At 40.9% G+C, this 22,300-nt stretch overlaps 1 protein-coding gene across 4 annotated transcripts in view; it reads left to right on the forward strand.

Annotated features, from left to right (window-relative positions):
• Positions 1-22,300, forward strand: part of LOC141154249 (bifunctional heparan sulfate N-deacetylase/N-sulfotransferase 4-like) — a 920,299-nt gene that overhangs the window by 835,702 nt on the left and 62,297 nt on the right. For all 4 annotated transcript variants that reach the window (XR_012247418.1, XR_012247419.1, XM_073639869.1 and 1 more), the window contains exons 8-10: positions 4,986-5,082; positions 14,781-14,904; positions 19,163-19,337. Coding sequence is in view for 2 of the 4 variants with exons in the window: in XM_073639869.1 (XP_073495970.1) it covers positions 4,986-5,082; positions 14,781-14,904; positions 19,163-19,337 (396 nt within the window). In the remaining 2 variants the exon portion in view is untranslated. The remainder of the gene's footprint in view (positions 1-4,985; positions 5,083-14,780; positions 14,905-19,162; positions 19,338-22,300) is intronic.

Raw genomic sequence — 22,300 nt, forward strand, 5'->3', positions numbered from 1 at the left:
CACCATAGTTACCCAGTGCCCAGTCAGCGACATGTAACGCCCCTGTCCATGCCTACTCGTCCAAGTGTTTGTGGTGAAATGCACCCTGTCACACACAGAGTTTCTCAAAGAAGCGGTGATGTTGTGTGCGACATGCTGGTGGAGCGCAGGCACACCTTTCTTTGAGAAGTAGTGGCGACTGGGCATCTGGTACTGGGGCACTGCGACGGACATAAGGTCTCGAAAATCCTCTGTGTCCACCAGGCGGAAAGGAAGCATTTCTGTAGCCAAGAGCTTGCAGATGGTGAAATTCAACCTCTTAGCTTTCTCATGGCTAGGAGGAAATGGTCTTTTACTTGTCCACATCTGAGGGACAGAGGGTTGGCTATTGTGCTTAGACGGGGTTGATAAGGGTGTCCCCGGCAAACTGCCGGTCTGTGAGGAAGATGCAGGTGGACATGTTAGCTTGCCTTGATCCAAAGGTGGTGCTATCGATGTCGGACAGCGCTCAACACCAGCTGGTGTTACCACCTCCAAAGAAAATGATGACCTGCCAATCACGCTGGCTGTTGCGGGTAAAGAGGTGGCAGGTCTGCGCCCCAAAACAGGTGCGACTGCTGTCACCCCAGTCACAGAGGATGAAGAGGCCGCGGATGCACAAGATATGGCAGACGGTGGTTGGCCCGGCCGGCTAGGCCGCATTGTAGCACAGTGAGCTTCCCACTGCAACTTATGCTTCATGTCCATGTGCCGGTACATGCATGAAGTACTCAAACTATGTATTTTTTGGCCTCTACTTAGCTTTTGCTGACAAATGTTACAGATAACACGAGTTGCGTCATCTTTATCGATCTGAAAAAATGCCCAGGCTATGCAAGGCTTAGCACCCATGCGACCTGAAGAGCCACCACGACTTGTGGTGAGAGGCAGAGTTGTGTTTGAGGATGCAGTTGTTGACGTGCTTCCAGTACTTCGTCTCTGTCCAGGAAGGCGCAACCTGACCTCGTCGTCACTAGCATCCTCCTCCACCTCCTCTGCTGACCTCATCTCTTGGCTGACTGTGGGTTGACAGTAAGTGGGATCTCCAACCTCATCATCATCACCCTGTGCTTTATCACACCCGTCGTCCTCAGAGCCAACCTGTTCCTGCCCTGACAAAAAACTAAAGTTGTCGCTCCAATCAGGTATTTGAGTCTCATCATCATCTTCCTCATTGTCTCCACCAACAGGAGTTACAGTTTGGGAATGAGGGTCTACATTATGGTCAGAACCTTCTGCGTCTGGTCCTGGATGCGACTCATAAAGATTCTGGGCATCAGTGCAGATCATTTCCTCGTCTGGATTCACAGAAGCACTGGAGTCGACCTCTGATTCCCAGGCTATAGTATGAGTAAACAGCTCTGCAGACTCAACCATCTGTTCTACCTCATACTCAGATGGGCAGCTGGAGATTTGGGAGCTGTGAGGAAGCAAGTGCGATTGGGGTGACACCTTTGAGGACTGGAGTATTTGTGATGTTGAAGTTGATGTGGAGGAGGCCCACTTAAAGGAACACTTGATATCCGTTGAAGCACCTGCTGTTTTTGTGCCTCATCTGGAATTTGTAGCGATTGGCGTGGCCGTAAGAAAGGGATCTTATCACATTGTTCGCTAAAAGAAGTAGACATTTTAGTTTGGCTGGAAGATGGTCTTTCTTCTGCAAATGTTACTGTTGCTTTAACACCTACCCCACGGACACAACCTTTCTTCCCCTTCCCAACACGCCTATTCCCCTTTCCACCAGCAGCAGGCCTTTTTCCACTCATTTTGGTGGTTAACTAATTCACAACTCTGGAGTTGTTTGCACAAAAAAACAATGGATGGGAACCGAGCAGAGCTGAGTGGCCAAACTGTGGTATTAGGCCAAAACTATTGGCTGGGTTAGATGCAGAAAAAAATTATATTCAATTTGCAACCTGATGGAGGTCAGTATAGATGGACTAATAGAACAAGTCCCACACACAGCTAGAAGCCCAAATATTTTTTCAGAGTTAGATGCAGAAAAAAAATATATTCAGTTTGCAACCTGATGGAGGTCAGTATAGATGGACTAATAGAGAAAGTCCCACACACTGCTAGAAGGCCAAATATTTTTTCAGAGCTAGATGCAGACAAAAAATTATTTTTGAATTTGGAACGTGATGGAGGTCAGTATAGATGGACTAATAGAACAAGTCCCACACACTGCTAGAAGGCCAAATAATTTTTCAGAGCTAGATGCAGATAAAAATTATTTTTAATTTGCAACCTGATGGCGGTCAGTATAGATGGACTAATAGAGAAAGTCCCACACACTGCTAGAAGGCCAAATATTTTTTCAGAGCTAGATGCAGAAAAAAATTATATTCAGTTTGCAACCTGATGGAGGTCAGTATAGATGGACTAATAGAACAAGTCCCACACACTGCTAGAAGCCCAAATATTTTTTAAGAGCTAGATGCAGAAAAAAAATATATTCAATTTGCAACCTGATGGAGGTCAGTATAGATGGACTAATAGAGAAAGTCCCACACACTGCTAGAAGGCCAAATATTTTTTCAGAGCTAGATGCAGACAAAAAATTATTTTGAATTTGCAACCTGATGGAGGTCAGTATAGGTGGACTAATAGAACAAGTCCCACACACTGCTAGAAGGCCAAATATTTTTTCAGAGCTAGATGCAGAAAAAAATTATATTCAGTTTGCAACCTGATGGAGGTCAGTATAGATGGACTAATAGAGAAAGTCCCACACACAGCTAGAAGCCCAAATATTTTTTCAGAGGTAGATGCAGAAAAAAAATATATTCAGTTTGCAACCTGATGGAGGTCAGTATAGATGGACTAATAGAGAAAGTCCCACACACTGCTAGAAGGCCAAATATTTTTTCAGAGCTAGATGCAGACAAAAAATTATTTTGAATTTGCAACCTGATGGAGGTCAGTATAGGTGGACTAATAGAACAAGTCCCACACACTGCTAGAAGGCCAAATATTTTTTCAGAGCTAGATGCAGAAAAAAATTATATTCAGTTTGCAACCTGATGGAGGTCAGTATAGATGGACTAATAGAACAAGTCCCACACACAGCTAGAAGCCCAAATATTTTTTCAGAGGTAGATGCAGAAAAAAATTATATTCAGTTTGCAACCTGATGGAGGTCAGTATAGATGGACTAATAGAGAAAGTCCCACACACTGCTAGAAGGCCAAATATTTTTTCAGAGCTAGATGCAGACAAAAAATTATGTTCAATTTGCAACCTGATGGAGGTCAGTATAGATGGACTAATAGAATGATGCTATGCCCAAAAGATTTTACTTCACTAGGTGCAGTAAAAAAATTGATATTCTATACACAGGTGGTATATCTTGCAACACAGATAGGCTACTCCACTGACTAACACACTCTGCAATAGGCCAAAATGGATTTGCTTTGCTAGATTCAGCCAAATGCTGTGAAAAAAACTTGCACAGCACTGGCACAGACCTGCCTGGGAAAAACTGATAGGAACTGATGTAACCTAGTCCTGAAAAGGACTGCAATTACAATTAGTCTTTACTCCCACAACCTATCTATTTAAGAGCACAGACCTGCCTGATAAAAGTCGTAGGAAATGCTGTAACCTAGTCCTTAAAAGGACTGCAATCTCAACTATTCCCTACTCCCAAGCTATCTGTAGATTTGTGCGAAAATTGGCTTGAAATTAACAAGGTATAGCGCACACAGCAACAGCGGTGCCGTCTAACACGCAGCTGCAGCAGTGAGAAAATGGTGGCGACGGGGAAAATGGCTTGGTCTTATAGGGCAAGGACATGTGACATACACTGCCAATGACACATGCCCTTGCTTGTGTGAAAAAAAGCACTTCGCTCCGTGTGTGCGCTGCTGATAGGCTGACAGATTCCACCTCCCCACTGTAAAAGCGGGAAAGAGAAAAAAAAATGGAGATCTTCATTATTCCTGCAGAGATCCATCCCCTGCCCCTCCCCCCGCCCCGCTGTACACTCAAACTGCGTATTAACATTAATTTTCATCATTACTGAGAAAAAATCCAGTTATGATTTTGGTGCACGAACAGTTATCGAACATAACCTCGAACAGCCGAATTTTTCTCAAATCATTCGTGTTCGCCGAACGGCTCGAACACCGCCCAAAACAGCTCGAATTTGAGATTGGCGAACAGTTCGAGTCGAACAACGCTCATCTCTACTCCCTAGATGTGGACGGAAAAGAAAAATTGATGAGAGATTTCAACGCAAGATTGTGCGGATGGTGGATAAAGAACCTCGACTAACATCCAAACAAGTTCAAGCTGCCCTGCAGTCCGAGGGTACTGGACAATGACCCAAAACACACTTCCAAAAGCACTATAAAATGGTTTGAGAGAAAGCACTGGAGACTTCTAAGGTGGCCAGCAATGAGTCCAGACCTGAATCCCATAGATCACCTGTGGAGAGATCTCAAAATGGCAGTTTGAAAAAGGCAACCTTCAAATATCAGGGACCTGGAGCAGTTTGCCAAAGAAGAATGGTATACAATTCCAGCAGAGCATTGTAAGAAACTCATTGATGGTTACCAGAAGCGGTTGTTCGCAGTTATTTTGGCTAAAGGTTGTGCAGCCAAGTATTATGCTGAGGGTGCCAATACTTTTGTCTGGCCCATTTTTGGAGTTTTGTGTGAAATGATCCATGATTTGATTTTTGCTTCATTCTCTTTTGTGTTTTTTCCTTGCAAGCAAATTAAATGAAGATAATAATACCAAAGAATTTGTGATTGCAATCATTTTCAGGAAGAAACTGAGTATTATCTGACAGAATTGCAGGGGTGCCAATACTTTTGGCCACCACTGTATATATATATATATGTATATATATATATATATATATATATATATAAATATATATATACATATATATATATATGTGAGTTTGTGTATACATATAAATATATATTATTTAGCATTATAAATATATATTCATTCTACAGAATCCATGTGATGACAGGAGGCATAGAGACATCTGGTCTAGAGACAAAACCTGTGACCGTCTACCAAAATTTCTTGTGATAGGACCTCAAAAGACTGGTGAGTATGCATTACATTAAGTTAAACTTTTTTTAATTCTTAATTTTGTTTCACATATATGTTGCAATACAGAAAAAGGTAGTACATTGTGTATAATGCTTAGAATAAAGAAACATCAGCACCATCCAATTTCAAGTTATTCATATATTTTGATGACGTTAATTTAATACTTTTTTTTAATACTTTTTGTAATTTTGCAGAGCCCCAGAACCTGGAAAGCATATTATCTTTGAAGATCTGTATTTTACCAGAACATTCTTAAGAATAATATTCAATCTTTGTCTTGTTAAATTCTTGAGATGCTTTCACTGAAACTAGAGTATAATGCAAAGAGACTTTAAAGTATGTCTGAAGAAAAACTATTCTACCAATATATGTCTAAAATAAAGATAATCAAATAATTTAAAATTCGAATTTGCACTGAATCAAATCTGCTGCAAATTGCAATACCTGCAAATTCCCTGAAAATGAGAGATCGGAAATACTTTAACCCCTTAAAGACTTATGACGTACTATGTCCGTCATAAGCCGTTTCCCTGCCTTTGATGCAGGCTCGCAGGCTGGGTCCACAGCTTTCCCATCATATAATGGCTGAAGTATTTGGCCATTATCTGCCTCTAACAGCCACGAGTATAGCGGAGCTCCATCCTGGGCTGTTAATCTGTTAAATGCCACTATCAATCTGTGCAACACGTTGGCAGGGGGGGCGCACCGTTCTGACCACCATGGGTGCTCCAGCGATATGTTGCCATGACAGCCAAAGGTCTGAGAAAGACTCCGGTGTCTGTCATCATGGTACTCCTGTGAAAATTAGCCTGTGGCTGGCGTTCATAGGAGACCGTGATTTTTGCTGTATATCACAATTGCAAGTTCCCCTAGGGGACTAACAAATACTGTGAAAAGTTACAATTTTTTTTTTAAAGGGAATGTGTCACCACAAAGAAACGCTATTCACGTGCAGATATGGGGTTAATGTGCAGGTTAATAGCATTACTAACCTGCCTGGCACTCCCGCACTTAGACATAAGCTGTGGGGAGAAAATGAATATTATTCTCCTCGGTAGTGCTTGGGTTCAGTCACCGCGCTGTGACCGTGACCCTGGTAGTGACTGACAAAAGCTCTGCATTGGGGCCAGCTGTCAGTCAGAGCCGTGGTCACGGTTTCAGCCGCTGTTCTTTATTCTCAGAGTGGTGACTGAACCCGCGCTGGTGCCGCCCCCTTGACTGAAAGCTAAATGCTGCCGGGGGGGAATAAAGTTAATTTTCTCCCCAAAGAGTTCATGTAAGTGGGTGCGCCGGGCAGGTTAGCAATGCTATTAACCTGCATATTAACCCCATATTTTCAGGTTAATAGTGTTTTTTTCTGGTGACACATTCCCTTTAAAAAATCTGAGAAAAAATTACACCCCTCCTCCCCCATTAAAAATTAAAGGGGATATCCGGGACATAAAAAAAGTGCCTAAGTACTAACAGGCAGGTAGTTGATACCTACCTGCCTTTTGTGCCCGGCACCATTCTTCGCCAGCACAGAGTGGTCACAGACTTCAACTGACATCATGTCAACAGAGCGGAAGTTTGTCTTCCTGTTGACAGAGCGGGACTAATGGTGCCATGCTGACTGACAGCAGGATCTCCGCTGCCTAATTGTCAAAGCCGGCTGTCAATCAACATGACGCCAGTAGTCCCATACTGTCAGCAGGAAGAGAACCAGTGCTCTGTTGACAGGGAGCAGATGAATCTCTGGCAGGAGCGATCAATGACTGGCACTGGGTACAACAGGCAGGTAGTGCCTCTGTTAGCATCTACATGACTTTTTCTTCAAAGGCCCGGATATCCCCTTTAAGTAATAAAAAAAAAATATATATATATACACATATTTGGTATCGCTCCATTAATAAAGTTTGCTGCAACAACAGAAAAAAATGTAATAGGCAATCAAAACAACGTATCTACCCTAAAATTATAAAAATAAAAAAAATATTGGCTCGGGGCGCAAAAAACAAGCCCCCACATAGCCCATATCTTGAAAAGTGAAAATATAACAACTCTTGTCACAAGGAAATTTTTTTGCTTTTTACAAAGTTCTGGATATTGTTTCACCACTTAAATAATACAAAAACTATGCATATTTGCTATCTGCGTAATCATACTGACTTGTAGAATCCTATTGCTAGGTCATTTTTACCGTAAAATCAAAGCTGTGAATAAAAAAAATAATTGTGAAATTGCACTTTTTTTTGCTATTTTGCCACATTTTGATTTTTTTCCCTATGTCCAGTACATCATATGTTAAAATAAATGGTGTCATTCAAAAGTACAACTCATCCTGCAAAAAACAAACCCTCACACGGCTATATTGACTGGGAAATTAAAAAGTTATGGCTCAAGGAATAAGGAGAGGAAAACGTAAATTAAGTGGTCTCTCCTTGCTACAGTAATGCCCAATATGTGAATGCTAACTATTTTTTAGGCACACTGTGGGGCTGAGAAGGGAGGGATAATTTGGATTTTGGAGAACAGATTTTGCTGGATTTCTTTTTGAGGGGAGCTGTAGCGCTTTTCCAGAGCCTTTGTGCTACCAGTAATGTGGAAGCCCGCCATAATTCTGTTAGCAGATGATGGGCCTGAGTGGGGACTTGCTTCTTTGTGGGATGAATGCTATTTTTTTTTATTTTTGTGCTCACAGAGCCATGTGAGGGCTTTGTGGGATGAGTTGGAGTTTTTATTGGTACCATTTTTGGGCACAATAGTTTTCATCACTTTCTATTCCACTTTTTGGGTGGTAAAATTAACAAATAACAGCAATTCTGCTTTTTGTTTTTTTTTTGTACCCTGTTCACTGTGTCATGAAAGTGATAAGACAGCTTTATTCTTCATTTTTTTATGCTTTGCTGCTTTTACACAATGGAAATAATTTTATAGCAAAAAAAATGTGTTTGCATGGCCTTAGACTTGATCTATAAAACTGTCAGAATATTTAACCCTGTAAAAATAGTGAACACCGTAAAAAATACATATAATGCCTAGCAAAAACAATGTTTTTTGTCATGATACAGCTGACAATTTTTTTTTACATAAATATTCATATTTATTGGCGTATTTTTTTTTCTATTTTTTGTTTTAGATTTTATTTTATTTTTATATTTTTACAGGGCTGTATTTAATCCTCTTTACTTTTTCACTAAGTCCCTCTATGGGACTTTAACTTTTATTACTCTGTTCACTGGTATAACACATTCCAATACACATGTACTGCAATGCATTACAGCTGTCAGTGCTACACTGTCAGAACGCCTTTTAGACCATGCTCCTGGCATGGTATAACAGGCTACTGTAGCTGGCATACCCTAAGGTCATTATGACACCCATTGTCAGCCCGCGATTACGTCATGAGGGTGCCAATCGGGTGGAAGAGGGAGCCCTCTCCTAGGCTTCTAATTGCTGCAATTGCTATTAATCAAGGTATTAAGGTATGCGGGCACTGCCCCTGGTTATGACAGACAAAGTTGTGTCTGCATATTTGGCATGACGTATCGGTACTTCCATTTGCATTAAGAACCTGCAAGATATGTCATACTGGTACGTCATATGTCAGGAAGGGTTTAAAAAAAATCAGGAGAAATTTAATTTAATAAATTTATACTTTAATTATTAACTAAATATATTTTGGCTTTGAAAATTTGTTGAAAATCTTTTTTGCCGCTTGGCCCTGTTATACAACTGAATTATACAAAATTTGTATTCATGCATTTCGGTAGATATAACTGATTATAACAGTAAGCTGTAATATAGCTTCAACTGTATAAACTCAATAGGCCAATCTGTCAGGTCTCAAAACATCTGGTAATTAAGTGCAATTGTAACAAAGAGAATTATATTAAGCTTAACATATTGTGAGTCTGCCAACAAAAAATTTACTGGCTGAACTGGGATGGCGTAATGAGAAATACTACCTTTCACAGTTCAGGGACGAACAGCTCTCACTGGTTATATGCTTTGGGTGATACTGTTTATGCAGCAAGAATGTAGCCAAGATGAGGAGTCATGGGAAATGGCTGTAGATTTACAGTAATTAAAGTATAAATAAATGAATGTCAGGAAATATATACCAAAGCAAAAATATCATCATCCCATCTTTTTCATTGGAAGAATATTCTATTGAAAAATAAAAATAAAGTTACAAAGGTAAGTCTAAAAGAAAACATTAAATATGAATAGAAAAGAGAAATATGTTACTGAATTGTGATATCAATATTCACAAATCTGAATAGAAGTAAAAGGCTCTCCCAAAATACACCCCTCTCCTGATGTTTCTACATTCAATAACAACATTTTGGCAGTAAAAGCTCTACCTTTCCATACATTTGATGAAAAAAGTGCAGGAACTCAGTTAACCTTTCCTTCGTTAATAGCATTGAATTAAAGGGTTATTCTCAAGTTGTCTTTTAAGCAGCACAGAACTCTGCATTTTCCTTAGTTTTAATACTTCCTGTCTTTAGTAGGGCAGGCTCTCCTCTTTGACTTACAGCTCTGGTGAATAGCTCAACTGTAGAATTAGTAGAACTATAAAGCTCAGCCCAAGTTCTGCTGTAGCACATTCAGCCATCAGTGGATTGATCTAAGTACTACGCTGTTATCAGTGTATTTAAAAATAGCAATATCAAGGCATTTGAACAAGCACACAGCTCTGGATAGTGAGAGCAGAGAGCATGATAAGCAGACCTGCTTTGAAAGCTGACAGCGTGTGATGTATAACTGCATCTCTTCAGAAGATGAAAGGTAGAGGAGGGGGGATAGATGTGAGCAGCTAACTGTTGTATAGAAATCAATGGGCTGCAGAGAGTTGACTGGGATGTTAAAAGTTATAGTTTCTTCTGGAATGTAACTACTGTACAATATGACAGATCTGGAGGCCAAGTTCCATGGAAACCAGCTGTACATTATAACAAATAAAAGATCCTTTTGTAGAGAATGACAGCAGATAGAAAAAGCAAGTCAAGCAACAAGCAACTTGTTTATTTTCATGCTGTATAACTAATTAAAGCAATTTAAGATCTTGAAAATATCCATTTAAGCAGAGCAAATAACATCACAACATTTGTTTTTCAAAAGCATTTAGACCAAAAGCATATGGTGAAGGCGGTGATAAATAGATAACCGGCACAAAGATTTGTTGACAATGTCCTGTTTCCACTAGATCTACATTGCTGGCTATGGATCAACAGCTGTTTGGGATTTGCAACCCAATGGCATAATGTGGGCCATTTTTGTAAAGAGGTCCTCCTCTCTTAGTGTATGCCACATGCCTGATAAGATATTATTTAACTCCTTAAAAGCCCAAGACGTACTAATACGTACCTGCGCCTTGGGACTTAAGAGCCAAGTACGGAATAGTACGTCATGGCGATCGCGCCTGCACACAGGCTGTGAGGGTGCGATCGCCGGGTGTCAGCTGATTGTCACAGCTGACACCCGGTGCTATGTGCTGAGAGCGGTCTCGCACCACTCCCGGCATATTAACCCACACAATGCTGTGATCGAAGTCAATCGCAGGATTGCGGTGGCAAGGGGAGGTGATCGCGATACCCACCTCTCCTGCCGGCGTCCAACGCTTTCTGCCGCGGCTTCTTGGATGTTGCCATGATGACCCGATGTCGTCATGACAATATCCGGGTCACCAGACAGCAGGAAGAAACTTTGGTCATGCGTAGTGCATGACGAAAGTATCTTCTGCATCTGCAGCGCTGACAGTCTGTATAGCACAGGCCTATACTATACAGGCGATCAGAATAAAAAAAGTGAAAGTCCCATAGTGGGACAAAGAATAAAAGTAAAAAAAATTGTTAAAAAATGAAAAAAAGAATAGTAAAAATATTAAAAAATTTAAAAAATAATCCACCAAAAATAATAATATAATGTACCCATCAATAAATATTATTATGAAAAAAAAAAAAAAACAATAAAAGTACACATATTTGGTATCGCCGCGTCCGGAACGACCTGACCTATAAAACTGTCCCATTTGTTAACCCCTTTAGTGAACACGATAAAAAAATAAAATAAAAAACTAAGCAAAAAACAATTCTTTATCATCACACTGCCAAACAAAAAATGGAATAACACATGATCAAAGAGACAAATATAAATAAAAATGGTACCACTGAAAACGTCATCTTGTTCCGCAAAAAACAAGCCGCCACACAGCTCCATCAGCCGTAAAATAAAGTTATAGCTCTCAGAATAAAGCGATGCAAAAAAATAATTTTTTCTATAAAATAGCTTTTATTGTGTAAAAGCGCCAAAACATAGAAAAACTATATAAATGTGTTACCGCTGTAAACGTACTGACCTGAAGAATAAATCTAACCTATCAAATTTACCACACGCGAAATGGCAATAAAAAAAAAAAAAAAAAAACAATTCCTGAATTGTTGGTTTTTGTTTATTCTGCCTCCCAAAAATCGGAAAGAAAGTGATCAAAAAATGTCACGTGCCTGAAAATAGCACCAATAAAAAAATATCAACTCATCCAGCAAACAACAAGCCATCACATGACTCTGTCGGACAAAATATGGAAAAATAATAGCTCTCAAAATATGGCGATGCAAAAACTAGATTTTACAAAAAAATGCATCTTTTAGTGTGTGACAGCTGTTAATCATAAAAACCCAATATGAATCTGGTATCGCTATAATCGCACTGACCCGAAGAGTAAAGTCGTCTAATCACATACCGCACGACGAACGGCGTAAAAAATAAACTCTAGGGTTAGGGTTGTGCTAGGGTTAGGGTTAGGGTTTGGCTAGGGTTAGGGTTGGGGATGGGGTTAGGGTTAGAGTTGGGCTAGGGTTAGGGTTGGGGTTGGGCTAGGGTTGGGCTTGGGGTTAGGGTTGGGGTTATGGTTGGGCTAGGGTTAGGGTTGGGCTATGGTTAGGGCTGGGGTTGGGGTTAGGGTTGGGCTAGGGTTGGGCTATGGTTGGGGTTGGGCTAGGGTTATGGTTGGGCTAGGGTTAGGGTTGGGGTTGGAGTTGGGGTTGGGGTTAGGGTTGGGCTAGGGTTAGGGTTGGGGTTAGGGTTGGGATTTTTATCAAATGTATAAAAAAAAAAAGGATGACGATATGGCGACTAGTGTTGAGCGCAAGTGCTCGCTACTTGAGTTTGCATCGGGTGCTCGAGTATCGCGGGTGCTCAAGTGACATGCTCGAGTCTCCGCCCCATATACTTCGTGGCCACAAAACCTTGCGGGGATTGCCTGCCATTCACGAGCGATCCCCGCATGGTTTTTTTTGGGTGTCTAATAACCGTGAAACATGCTGGCGGGGACTTGAGCTTGTCACTCGAGCACGCGCGATACATGGTGCATACCTGAGTACCCGATGCAAACTCAAGTAGCTAGCACTTGCGCTCAAGACTAATGACAACTTATTCTTATTCAGTATGATGACCTAATGTTATCAAATTCTGTGTCGTACCTCTGGGTTCAAAATGCTCACTATACCCCTTGATAAAATCCTTGAGGGGTGTAGTTTCCAAAATGGGGTCACTTGTGGGGGGTTTCCATTATTTAGGCACATCAGGGGATCTCCAAATGCGACATGGTGTCCGCTCTCGATTCCCTTCCCTTCTGAACTCTGCCGTGTTCCCAAACACTGTATTTTCCTCACATATGGGGAATTGGCGTACTCAGGAGAAATTGCACAAAAGTTTTTGGGGTCCATTTTCTCCTCTTACCCTTGTGAAAATAAAAAAAAATGGGGCTAAAACATAATTTTTGTAGAAAAAGTTCGATTTTTTTATTTTCACGGCCCCATGTTATAAACTTCTGTAAAGCACTTGGGGGTTCAGGGTGCTCACCACACATCTAGATAAGTTTCCTGAGGTGTCTAGTTTCCAAAATGGTGTCACTTGTGGGGTGGGGGTTTCCATTGTTTAGGCACATCAGGGGCACATCCGCTAATTTTTCATGCAAATTTTACATTCATAAAGTCAAATGGTGCTCCTTCCCTTCCGAACCCTGCCGTATGCCCAAACAGTGGTCTTCCCCCACATATGCTTACTCAGGAGAAATTGAACAACAAATTTCATGGTGCAATTTCTCCTGTTACCCTTATCAAAATGCAAAATTGGAGGCTGAAAAACATTTTTGTTGCAAAAATGTGAAAAATGTATTTTTATGGCTCAATGTTCTAAACTTCTGTGAAGCACCTGGGGGTTAAAGGTGCTCACCACACATCTTGATAAGTTCCCTGAGTGGTCTAGTTTCCAAAATAGTGTCACTTTTGGGGGGTTTCCACTGTTTAGGCACATCAGGGGCTCCTCAAACGCAACATGGCGTCAGCTAATTATTCAAGCAAATTTTACATTCGAAAAGTCAAATGGCGCTCCTTCCCTCCCGAACCGTGCTGTGCACCCAAACAGTGTTTTTTCCCCACATATAGGGTATCTGCATGCTCAGGGGAAATTTCAAACACATTTTGGGGTCCATTTTTTCCTGTTACCCCTGAGAAAATAAAAAAAATTGGGTCTTAACTAACATTTTTGTGAAAAAAGTTAAATGTTAATTTTTTTCTTCCTCATTCCAAAAATTTCTTTGAAGCATCTGAAGGGATAATGAACTTCTTGAATGTGGTTTTGAGCACTTTGAGGGGTGCAGTTTTTAGAATGGTGTCACTTTTGGGTATTTTCTGCCATAAAGACCCCACAAAGTGACTTCAAATGTGATGTGGTCCCTAAAAAATGGTTTTGTAAATTTTGTTGGAGAAATGAGAAATCGCTGGTCAACTTTTAACCCTTATATCTCCCTAATAAAAAAAAAAATTGGTTCCAAAATTGTGCTGATGTAAAGTAGACATGTGAGAAATGTTATTTATTAACTATTTTGTGTGACATATCTCTCTGATTTAAGGGCATAAAAATTCAAATTTAGAATATTGCAAAATTTTCAACATTTTTGCCAAATTTCCATTTCTTTCACAAATAAACACAAGTGATGTCAAAGAAATTTTACCATAATCATGAAGTACAATATGTCATGAAAAAACATTCTCAGAATGCGTTGAAGCGTTCCAGAGTAATTACCTCATAAAGTGACAGTGGTCAGAATTGTAAAAATTGGCTTAGTCATTAACGTGCAAAACACCTTGAGGGGTAAAGGGGTTAAGCTTCGAAATATAGAAATACCAAGACTAACAAGTACACATGGGACCAGCAATGAATAACAAGCACTGATGTAGCTGAACCATTGTCTGTCGGCTTCCTTGAGTACTCTAAAGAAAATTCTGAGATCTGAATCTTGTTGCAAGGATATTGTTCTGAACAAAAGTTAAAAATGGCTGTCACTTGTAAATGTCATGCCGGTGACACTGACCTTTTTTTTTCAAAGGTTCATTAAATTACCTTATTTCAGTTTTTATATATCTGGTCTGCATATTCGTAATAAAAAGTGCCAGTTCATTCTTTTTTCTGCACTATTCTTGAGTGTTATAACTTATTTTATGTTTTCCACTCATACTCCTTGAGAATCACAGATAGACTTAATCCTCTTGGCAAAGGGATTTTGGCTTTTTGGAACCTTCAACTCACTCAGCTTCCAGGGCAATAACCTCACCAGCTTCCCCTATATACGACTCTGTGTACAAGAGAACATATTTTCTATACTGTTGAACTATTTTATAACTTAAATATTACATATTTCCTAGGCACAACAGCACTTTACGTATTTCTACTGATGAATCCTTACATCCTAAGCAACTTTCCTAACCCAAAGACTTTTGAGGAAGTTCAGTTCTTTAATGGAAACAACTATCACAAAGGAATTGACTGGTAAGATGAATATATTAAGTTTGCAATTGAATGTTGATGCATTGAAATACCTGCCAATACATTGGAGACAGACATGTTTTATTACCTACACTTTTACATATCTTGAGTCAATTTCATAGTAAGGTCTGCATTATTCCATAGGACTCATGGGTTCGCTCACACTAACTTATAAAAAAATCGGCCTCATTCTCATCCAGGAGAGTGGTTCGATTTTTTTCTCACTTGTCAGCTATGTGCTGTGCTATTAATCTTTTACTATTTACAGTTTCCCATCTTACAGAATTCGGATGCCATACTAATGGTCTGTATTATTTCCGATTATTTTTTTCACACCCATCACATTTCGGAGTGAAATCGCAGCGTGCTGCAATTTTTTTTTTTTCATGCCAAATACAGCTGAGAAAAAATACTTAGCTCGGCATTGCCTCATTAAATAACATTGGTCCAAGTGCAATCGGATATTTTTATGAGTGAGCCCTAAAACTAATCATTAAGCACTTTACTGGAAAATATCATAATAAACTGGCTAATGAAAATGGAAAAAGATAACATTTAGTCAACAGTAAAAAAGGATACATTATGATAAAGAAAATGTATAGTATTAACACATCTGCTCCATTGTCTCTTCCTCTGAATTCATCCAGATCAGTGGTTACCATCGTGTAGCTCTGTAGTTGATACAAAACTACAACTTCCAGAATAGTACAGCAGAAGAGGTACTAATTGGAGACCATTACTCTATATTATAAATGTGATCAAAGTGCCAATCTCTGGTTAACACTTTACATTTAGCACACCCTATATTATTTTTTTATTATAATCTCAAATTAGTCATTGAGAGATTTAGCTGGATCTATATTACACAAAGATCTGCAAATCTGATATCCTAGAAAAAAAACTGCTAATACCAGATTAACAGGAAGAATCATGATGGCCTAGTATCTTATAGCTAAAACCTTGAAGTCTAAAAAACAGGAAAATTGTATATGCTTACTAATTGCCCCAAGTGGCTGGGTGAGTAGTGCCACTGTACAATGTTTATTCCGGAGAACTAAAACTAGTTCATATATTTTAGAATTTTTGGTTACCAAAATTTCATTCAGGAGAGAGCTCGTTGATATGTCTTTTTCTTACGGCTTTGTTTTGCACAGAGCCATATTAGGGTTATTATGAAGTGAATCTACTGTGCCACTATCTATGCTTCTGATTTCCATTGAAGGCATATACTTTTTGCAGAAATCTAGATAAAATACATATTGTGACATGTTCCACTGGACTTCATATGTCTCGAAAGTATTTCTGCATTTACAAAGCCCAGCATGGCAGTGCATTGAAGCCATGAGGCTTCCTATTTAGGACTCCCTTCTGACTCAATGCCCATGTGCTCTGAAGATGGAAGCTCTGAAGATTCTCAACATGCTGTCAATCAGGCTATGAGCTTTGTTATGATGTCTCGAGGTGCATTGTGACAGCATGGTGTACAGAGACGTCAGATGCCTAGTCGTGCTGAAAGCAAATGGACGTAAATTTCACTCACGTGAACGAGCACTAATCATGTACATGTTCTTGAAGTTGAATGCGCTCTTTACATTCATACTTCATTCATACTTCGTGACTGAGATGGCAGAGGCTGAGCTTATTATAATAAATTGTTGAATCATGTGATGAGCCCAGTACGGTAGCTAATGGCAAAGTCATTTTGGATGCTGCATTCTGCATAATTTACAGAAAGACCAAGATTACAATCTGGGTAACTAAAAATTCTCTCAGGGATGTTAACTTTGGCCTCTCCTAACCTTAAACACTTGTATTAAAGCGTATTACTTTTTTTCCAACAGTATTCCACAATTTTCAATTCCATTTTTTCCCCCCTTTTTCAAGGACCATAACTTTTAATTTTACTATCAACATATCTACATGAGGGCATGTTTTTTGCTGGACCAGTTTTAGGTTTGATTAAAAATGTCCGTTTTACAATAAAATGCACTGAAAAATGGAAAAAAAATGTAAGCGGGATGAAATGATGAAAAAGTACAATTTCACCATCGCTTTTTGGGACTTATTTTTACAGCATTTATTGCATGTGGAGATTATTTTTGTCTATGTGTGTTTTAAACATTTTTAATGTTTTATTTTACTTGCATCTATAACCAGTGGCGTAACTAGAGCCTGAAGGGCCCTGGTACAAGATATGGATGTCTTCCGTCCTGGTATAGATCCCTCATTATGGTATATACATGCCCTCCGTCCTGGTATATGTTCCTTATCTTAGGCCTCATCCTTTATTTGTCCCCCATCCTGGTATATATATCCCTCATTCTGCCACTGTTCTTTAATGTATAGAGAACAAGTAAACCATTATACTCACCAGAGGTGAACATAGAAGTCATGGGGCCCCATAGCAGAAGTATAATACACTCCCCATGGTCCTCCATATAGCGTAATGCATTACCTACAGTCCTCCATAAAGTATAATGCACCCCTCATAGTCTTCCCTGTAGCCTAATGCACCCCTCATAGTCCTCCATAATGAATAATGCACTCCCCATAGTCCTCCATACATTATAATGCACCCCTTATAGTCCTCCTTATAGTATAATGCACTCCCCATAGTCCTCCATATAGTATAATGCACTCCCCTTAGTCTTCCATACAGTATAATGCACCCCTCATACTCCTCCATATAGTATAATGCAGCTCTCATAGTCCTCCAAATAAGATAATGCACCCTCCATAATCCATCATACAGTATAATGCGTCCCCCATAGTACTCCATACAGTATAATGCATCCCCCCATAGAACTCCATACAGTATATTGCACAGCCCATAGTCATCCATATAGTATAATACACAGCCCATTCTGGTGTATGTTCTCCATCCCATATATATATATGGCTCCCATTCTGGTATATGGCCCCATCTTGGTATATGTCCCCCATCCTGGTACATGTCCCCCATCCTGGTACGTGTCCCCCATCCTTGTATATGGCCCCTATCCTGGTATATATCCCCAATCTTGGTATAATGTTCCCATCCTGGTATATGTCCCCCATCCTGGTACATGGCCCTCATCCTGGGCCCCATCCTGGTTTTTGTTCACTTCCTGGTATATGTCCCCAATCCTTGTATATGGCCCTCATCCTGGTATATGGCCTTCATCCTGGGCCTCATCCTGGTATATTGCCCTCGTCCTGGTATATGGCCACACTATTGTTCAATATACAGAAAAAAAAGAAAATAAAAGTTCCTACTCACCTTCCCAGTGATCCCACGCCATGTGGCTTCCACTTCTGAAGCCGGCAGCTGACTTCAGCGTGTGATGGGAGTCCCCGGTCACGTGCACGCCGACGTCAAATGCTGGCCTCTGATTGGCCAGCAGCGTGTATTGCGGCGCACGGACCTGATGGGTCTTTCCACTGCAATACACTTCTGCTGACTGTGCGTGCGCTATGAGCTGTGCATTATACTACATGGATGACTATGAGCTGTGCAATATATTAAATGGAGGATTATGGAGAGCCCGTTTATACTTTTTCTATGGAGCTCCATGTCTTCTATGTATGCCCCTGGTGAGTATAATGGCTTATTTTCTTCTATACGTTAAAGAACAGAGGCAGAACGAGGGACATATATGCCAGAATGGGGAATATATACCAGGCTGGGGCCCAGAATAAGGAACATATACCAGGATGGGTGATATATATACCAGAATGGGGCCAGGATAAGGGACATATATACCAGGATGAAGGACGCATATATAAAATTTATTCTGGGGGGTGCATTGTCCAAATCTTGCAACGGGGCCCATCAGACTATAGTTACTCCACTGGCTACAATGTTTGCTCATATAAATGCCACAACTGGTGATCTAGTATGCCAAACCTTGTACATGAGCTAAAATGTAGTAATGGAAAGTAGTAGAAAGAAGAGATAAAGATAGTAGACAGAGGATGAGTGTAGGAGCTAATGCAGTGTTCACTGTTACACCCTCAAACTTCATCATGATTAAATTTGTACCACTTCATTTATCATTGCAATCACCAGGGAATAAAGTAAAAAACATATCTTATACTTTCCCCCTGCCACACATGCATATACATACATATACATAAAAACACACACTGTGATCTCCACATGGTCCGCACAGAACCCTTTTCTAAAGTGGTCTTATATTTTGATTTATAAGATTTCATGCCATACATGCAGGGCAATATAATGATATTATCACTAATATAAATTGTTTGTTGTCTTTAAAAGGTATATGGATGTTTTCCCTTATCCTTCCAACACAACCTCAGATTTCCTGTTTGAGAAGAGTGCAAATTATTTTCATTCAGAGGAAGTGCCCAGGAGAGTGGCAGCACTGTTACCAAAAGCAAAGATTATTACCATTCTTATTGATCCATCTGATCGAGCATACTCGTGGTATCAGGTATTGTGTCTTTAGAAATTCAAGCTGAATGTTATAAACAATGCACACCCAAATACACAAACAATTACCTTATGTTTTGGACTATAAGACGAACTGGACCATAAGACACATTTAGGTTTTAGAGGAGGAAAATAGAAAAAAAATGTTGAACCTATCATCAGGATCAGGCATGTTAAACTAAATGTATGGGCAATAATTCGCTGCCCTACTGGTTTAATAGGTACCTTCACTGTAAAAAACTGTAGCCTGGTTGCTTGGGACTGTGGGTAGGGTCTTCAGCTCTGCTCCGACCCCTCAGCAGCCTCTTGTAATAGTATCTTCTTACTGTTTTAAATTTCACACTGGAGCAGTCTTAACTGTGGGTGGCACTTGCACACATTCACCTTACAGTGGGCTACAATAAAATAGAGATGGTGTCAGTGCATGCACACATTGATCTCCCGGATGTCTTCAGTAAAATGACGCCAGAGGTGCCGCATGTGCAAATTGAGATCTCTGCTCGTCATTGAGCCAAGATCCAATTCTGCGCATACATCGACATTGGCGCCATTTTCCTGAAGCCCACCACGAGCTCAACGTACGCAGCAGGCAATCTGTTCCTGCCTCCTTTTCTTCGTGCCACCAGGACACCCCATCCTCCCAGCCCAGGGCTTGCAGCATTGCCCCCACTCTTGCTGACGCCTGCTTCCAGCAGCGACAACCCTGCTGCTGCCTCCTGTGACTCCACTTCACCACCACCTCCCCTCAAATTTACATTCGGGCTATAAGACGCACCATTTTCCTCCCAAATTTTGTAGAAAAAAAGTGTGTTTCATAGTCCGAAAAATACGGTACATTGTAGTTACATCAGTATTGTGTCCATATCCCGGTACTAACTTTGGTGTATTTCATTTGTTTTATTTGTATATTCATCTTCATCATTTCTAATATTGTAGAAACAATACAACATAAATACTGACAGAGCCAGCAGCTATTAAAATGTTTGCTGGCACTACTATTTCCAAGGTGGCGGTTCTAATTTTCTTTGATGCACTTTGCTAAGACCATAGTATGACATTATAGTCAAATTGGTGGCTACTACATCTGTACATACTTGAGGACCCTAAACAGGTCTGGTCGCATAATTTTTAAAAGATTTCCAAAACAACACAGTTACGTACACATACAAATTTTTGCAACGTTTCCGCTTCATTGTAATTTTTTATTAAATTGAATTCACAGGTAGGGCACTGCACAGGATTGGGCCCATTCTAAGAGATGGCCACAAAGGGCAAATGTGATCAAAATAAAAATTCTTGACTTCTATTGCTCCTAATTTTATGTGGATATCTTCTTAACCATCATTTTTGGCGTATGTAAGAAGTTTTAGGGGGGAATCTACTGGGGTGACTTCTGGACCCTGTGCAGGACTGGGGACCTGCACAGGGCAGGTCACAATGGTCACAAATTCCTGGTATTCTGTATATATAATTTCTTTAACAAAATTCTAATTTTGTGTACAAATATTTAATTATTTTTTGGGTTGGATTAAGTTCCCCAGAAGAACACCGAGCAGGATTGGGTCCTTGCCCAGTCCCTCAAGGCTCATGTTATATGCAGCAGCATGTGAACAAGGGGAAAGAGGAAGAGAAACAGCAGGTGGATGTGGATGAAGACACTGAAATTTCACAGGCAGGAGACAGGCTGACAGCCAAATTTATGATGACATTGATAACATTGGCCATGATGACTAATAGTAGCAGAGGGGCGCAGAGAGTGAACCAAAGAGGCGAAAGTTCGACAAGCATGTCATTACAATAAAGCAAAAGGGTAACAATTGGATTCAAGGAAGAAAGTTCCAAATAAAAAAGTAAGCTTTATTCAACCATCTTAAAATAGTGGTATATCGAAAAAGATTTACCGTATTTTTCGGACTATAAGACGCACCAGACCATAAGACGCACCCCAAATTTTGAAGTGGAAAATAGGAAAATTTTTTTTTGATAAGACGGGGGTCCATCTTATAGTCTAAATAGGTCTCTTACCTGGATGGGCTGTGTAGCGGGGGACACAGGAGGCAAGGTCCTTCAGGAAGCCGGGCCTGGTGCTGGTGGCTTGAGCTGGTCACCTGGTGGCCTGGGTGCCTGGCGCTGGTGGCCTGGAGCTGGGCACCTGGTGGCCTGGCTGCCTGGTGTTGGTGGCCTGCAGTGGGTGACTTTTGGCCTGGCGCTGGTGGCCTTGGGCTGGGTGCCTGGTGGCCTGGGCGCCTGGTGTTGGTGGGCTGGGGGCCTGGTGGCTTGCGCTGGGTGTCAGGTTGCTTGCGCTGGGGGCTTGGGTGCCTGGGTGAGTGGTGGCTGGGGGCTTGGGGCCTGAGTGAGTGGTGGCTGGCGCTTGGGGCCTGGGTGAGTGATGGCTGGCGCTGGGGTTTGGGGCCTGGGTGAGTGATGGCTGGGAGTAGCGTAGCAGAGCGGCATGAGCAGCTTACGGTGGGCGCGGCCATCTTTCTGAAGCTGAGATCTACAGGAAAATGGCCGCCGGCGTAGCAGAGCACATGCGCCTGCTCCGGTGGCCATTTTCCTGTAGATCAGCTTCAGAAAGATGGCCGTGCGCACCGGAAGCCACTCATGCCGCTCACAGCAAGGAACCGGCCCCTGTACTGGGCAAGACCCCAGCTCCCAGGCAAATACCTCTTCTGCTGCCGCCACCTGCTGCCGATGCCACAACCTGATGCCACTTTCGCAGCCGCCACCTATCCCACTCCACCACCACTGGTAAGTTACTTTCAGACCATAAGATGCACCTCCCATTTTCCTCCCAAATTTGGGGGGGGTGGGAAAGTGCATCTTATGGTCCGAAAAATACGGTAATACTTTTTCCTACGACGTTTCAGACCATACCCAGGTATTTATTCACGGATAAATGTTTTATCTATGAATAAGGATCTGGGTATGGTCTGAAATATCGTAGGAGAAAGGATTCAATAT

The sequence above is a fragment of the Phyllobates terribilis genome, unplaced genomic scaffold (genome assembly GCF_046119375.1).
Source record: "Phyllobates terribilis strain yellow unplaced genomic scaffold, ASM4611937v1 Scaffold_1__5_contigs__length_1240528914, whole genome shotgun sequence".
Classification (NCBI taxonomy): Eukaryota; Metazoa; Chordata; class Amphibia; order Anura; family Dendrobatidae; genus Phyllobates; species Phyllobates terribilis.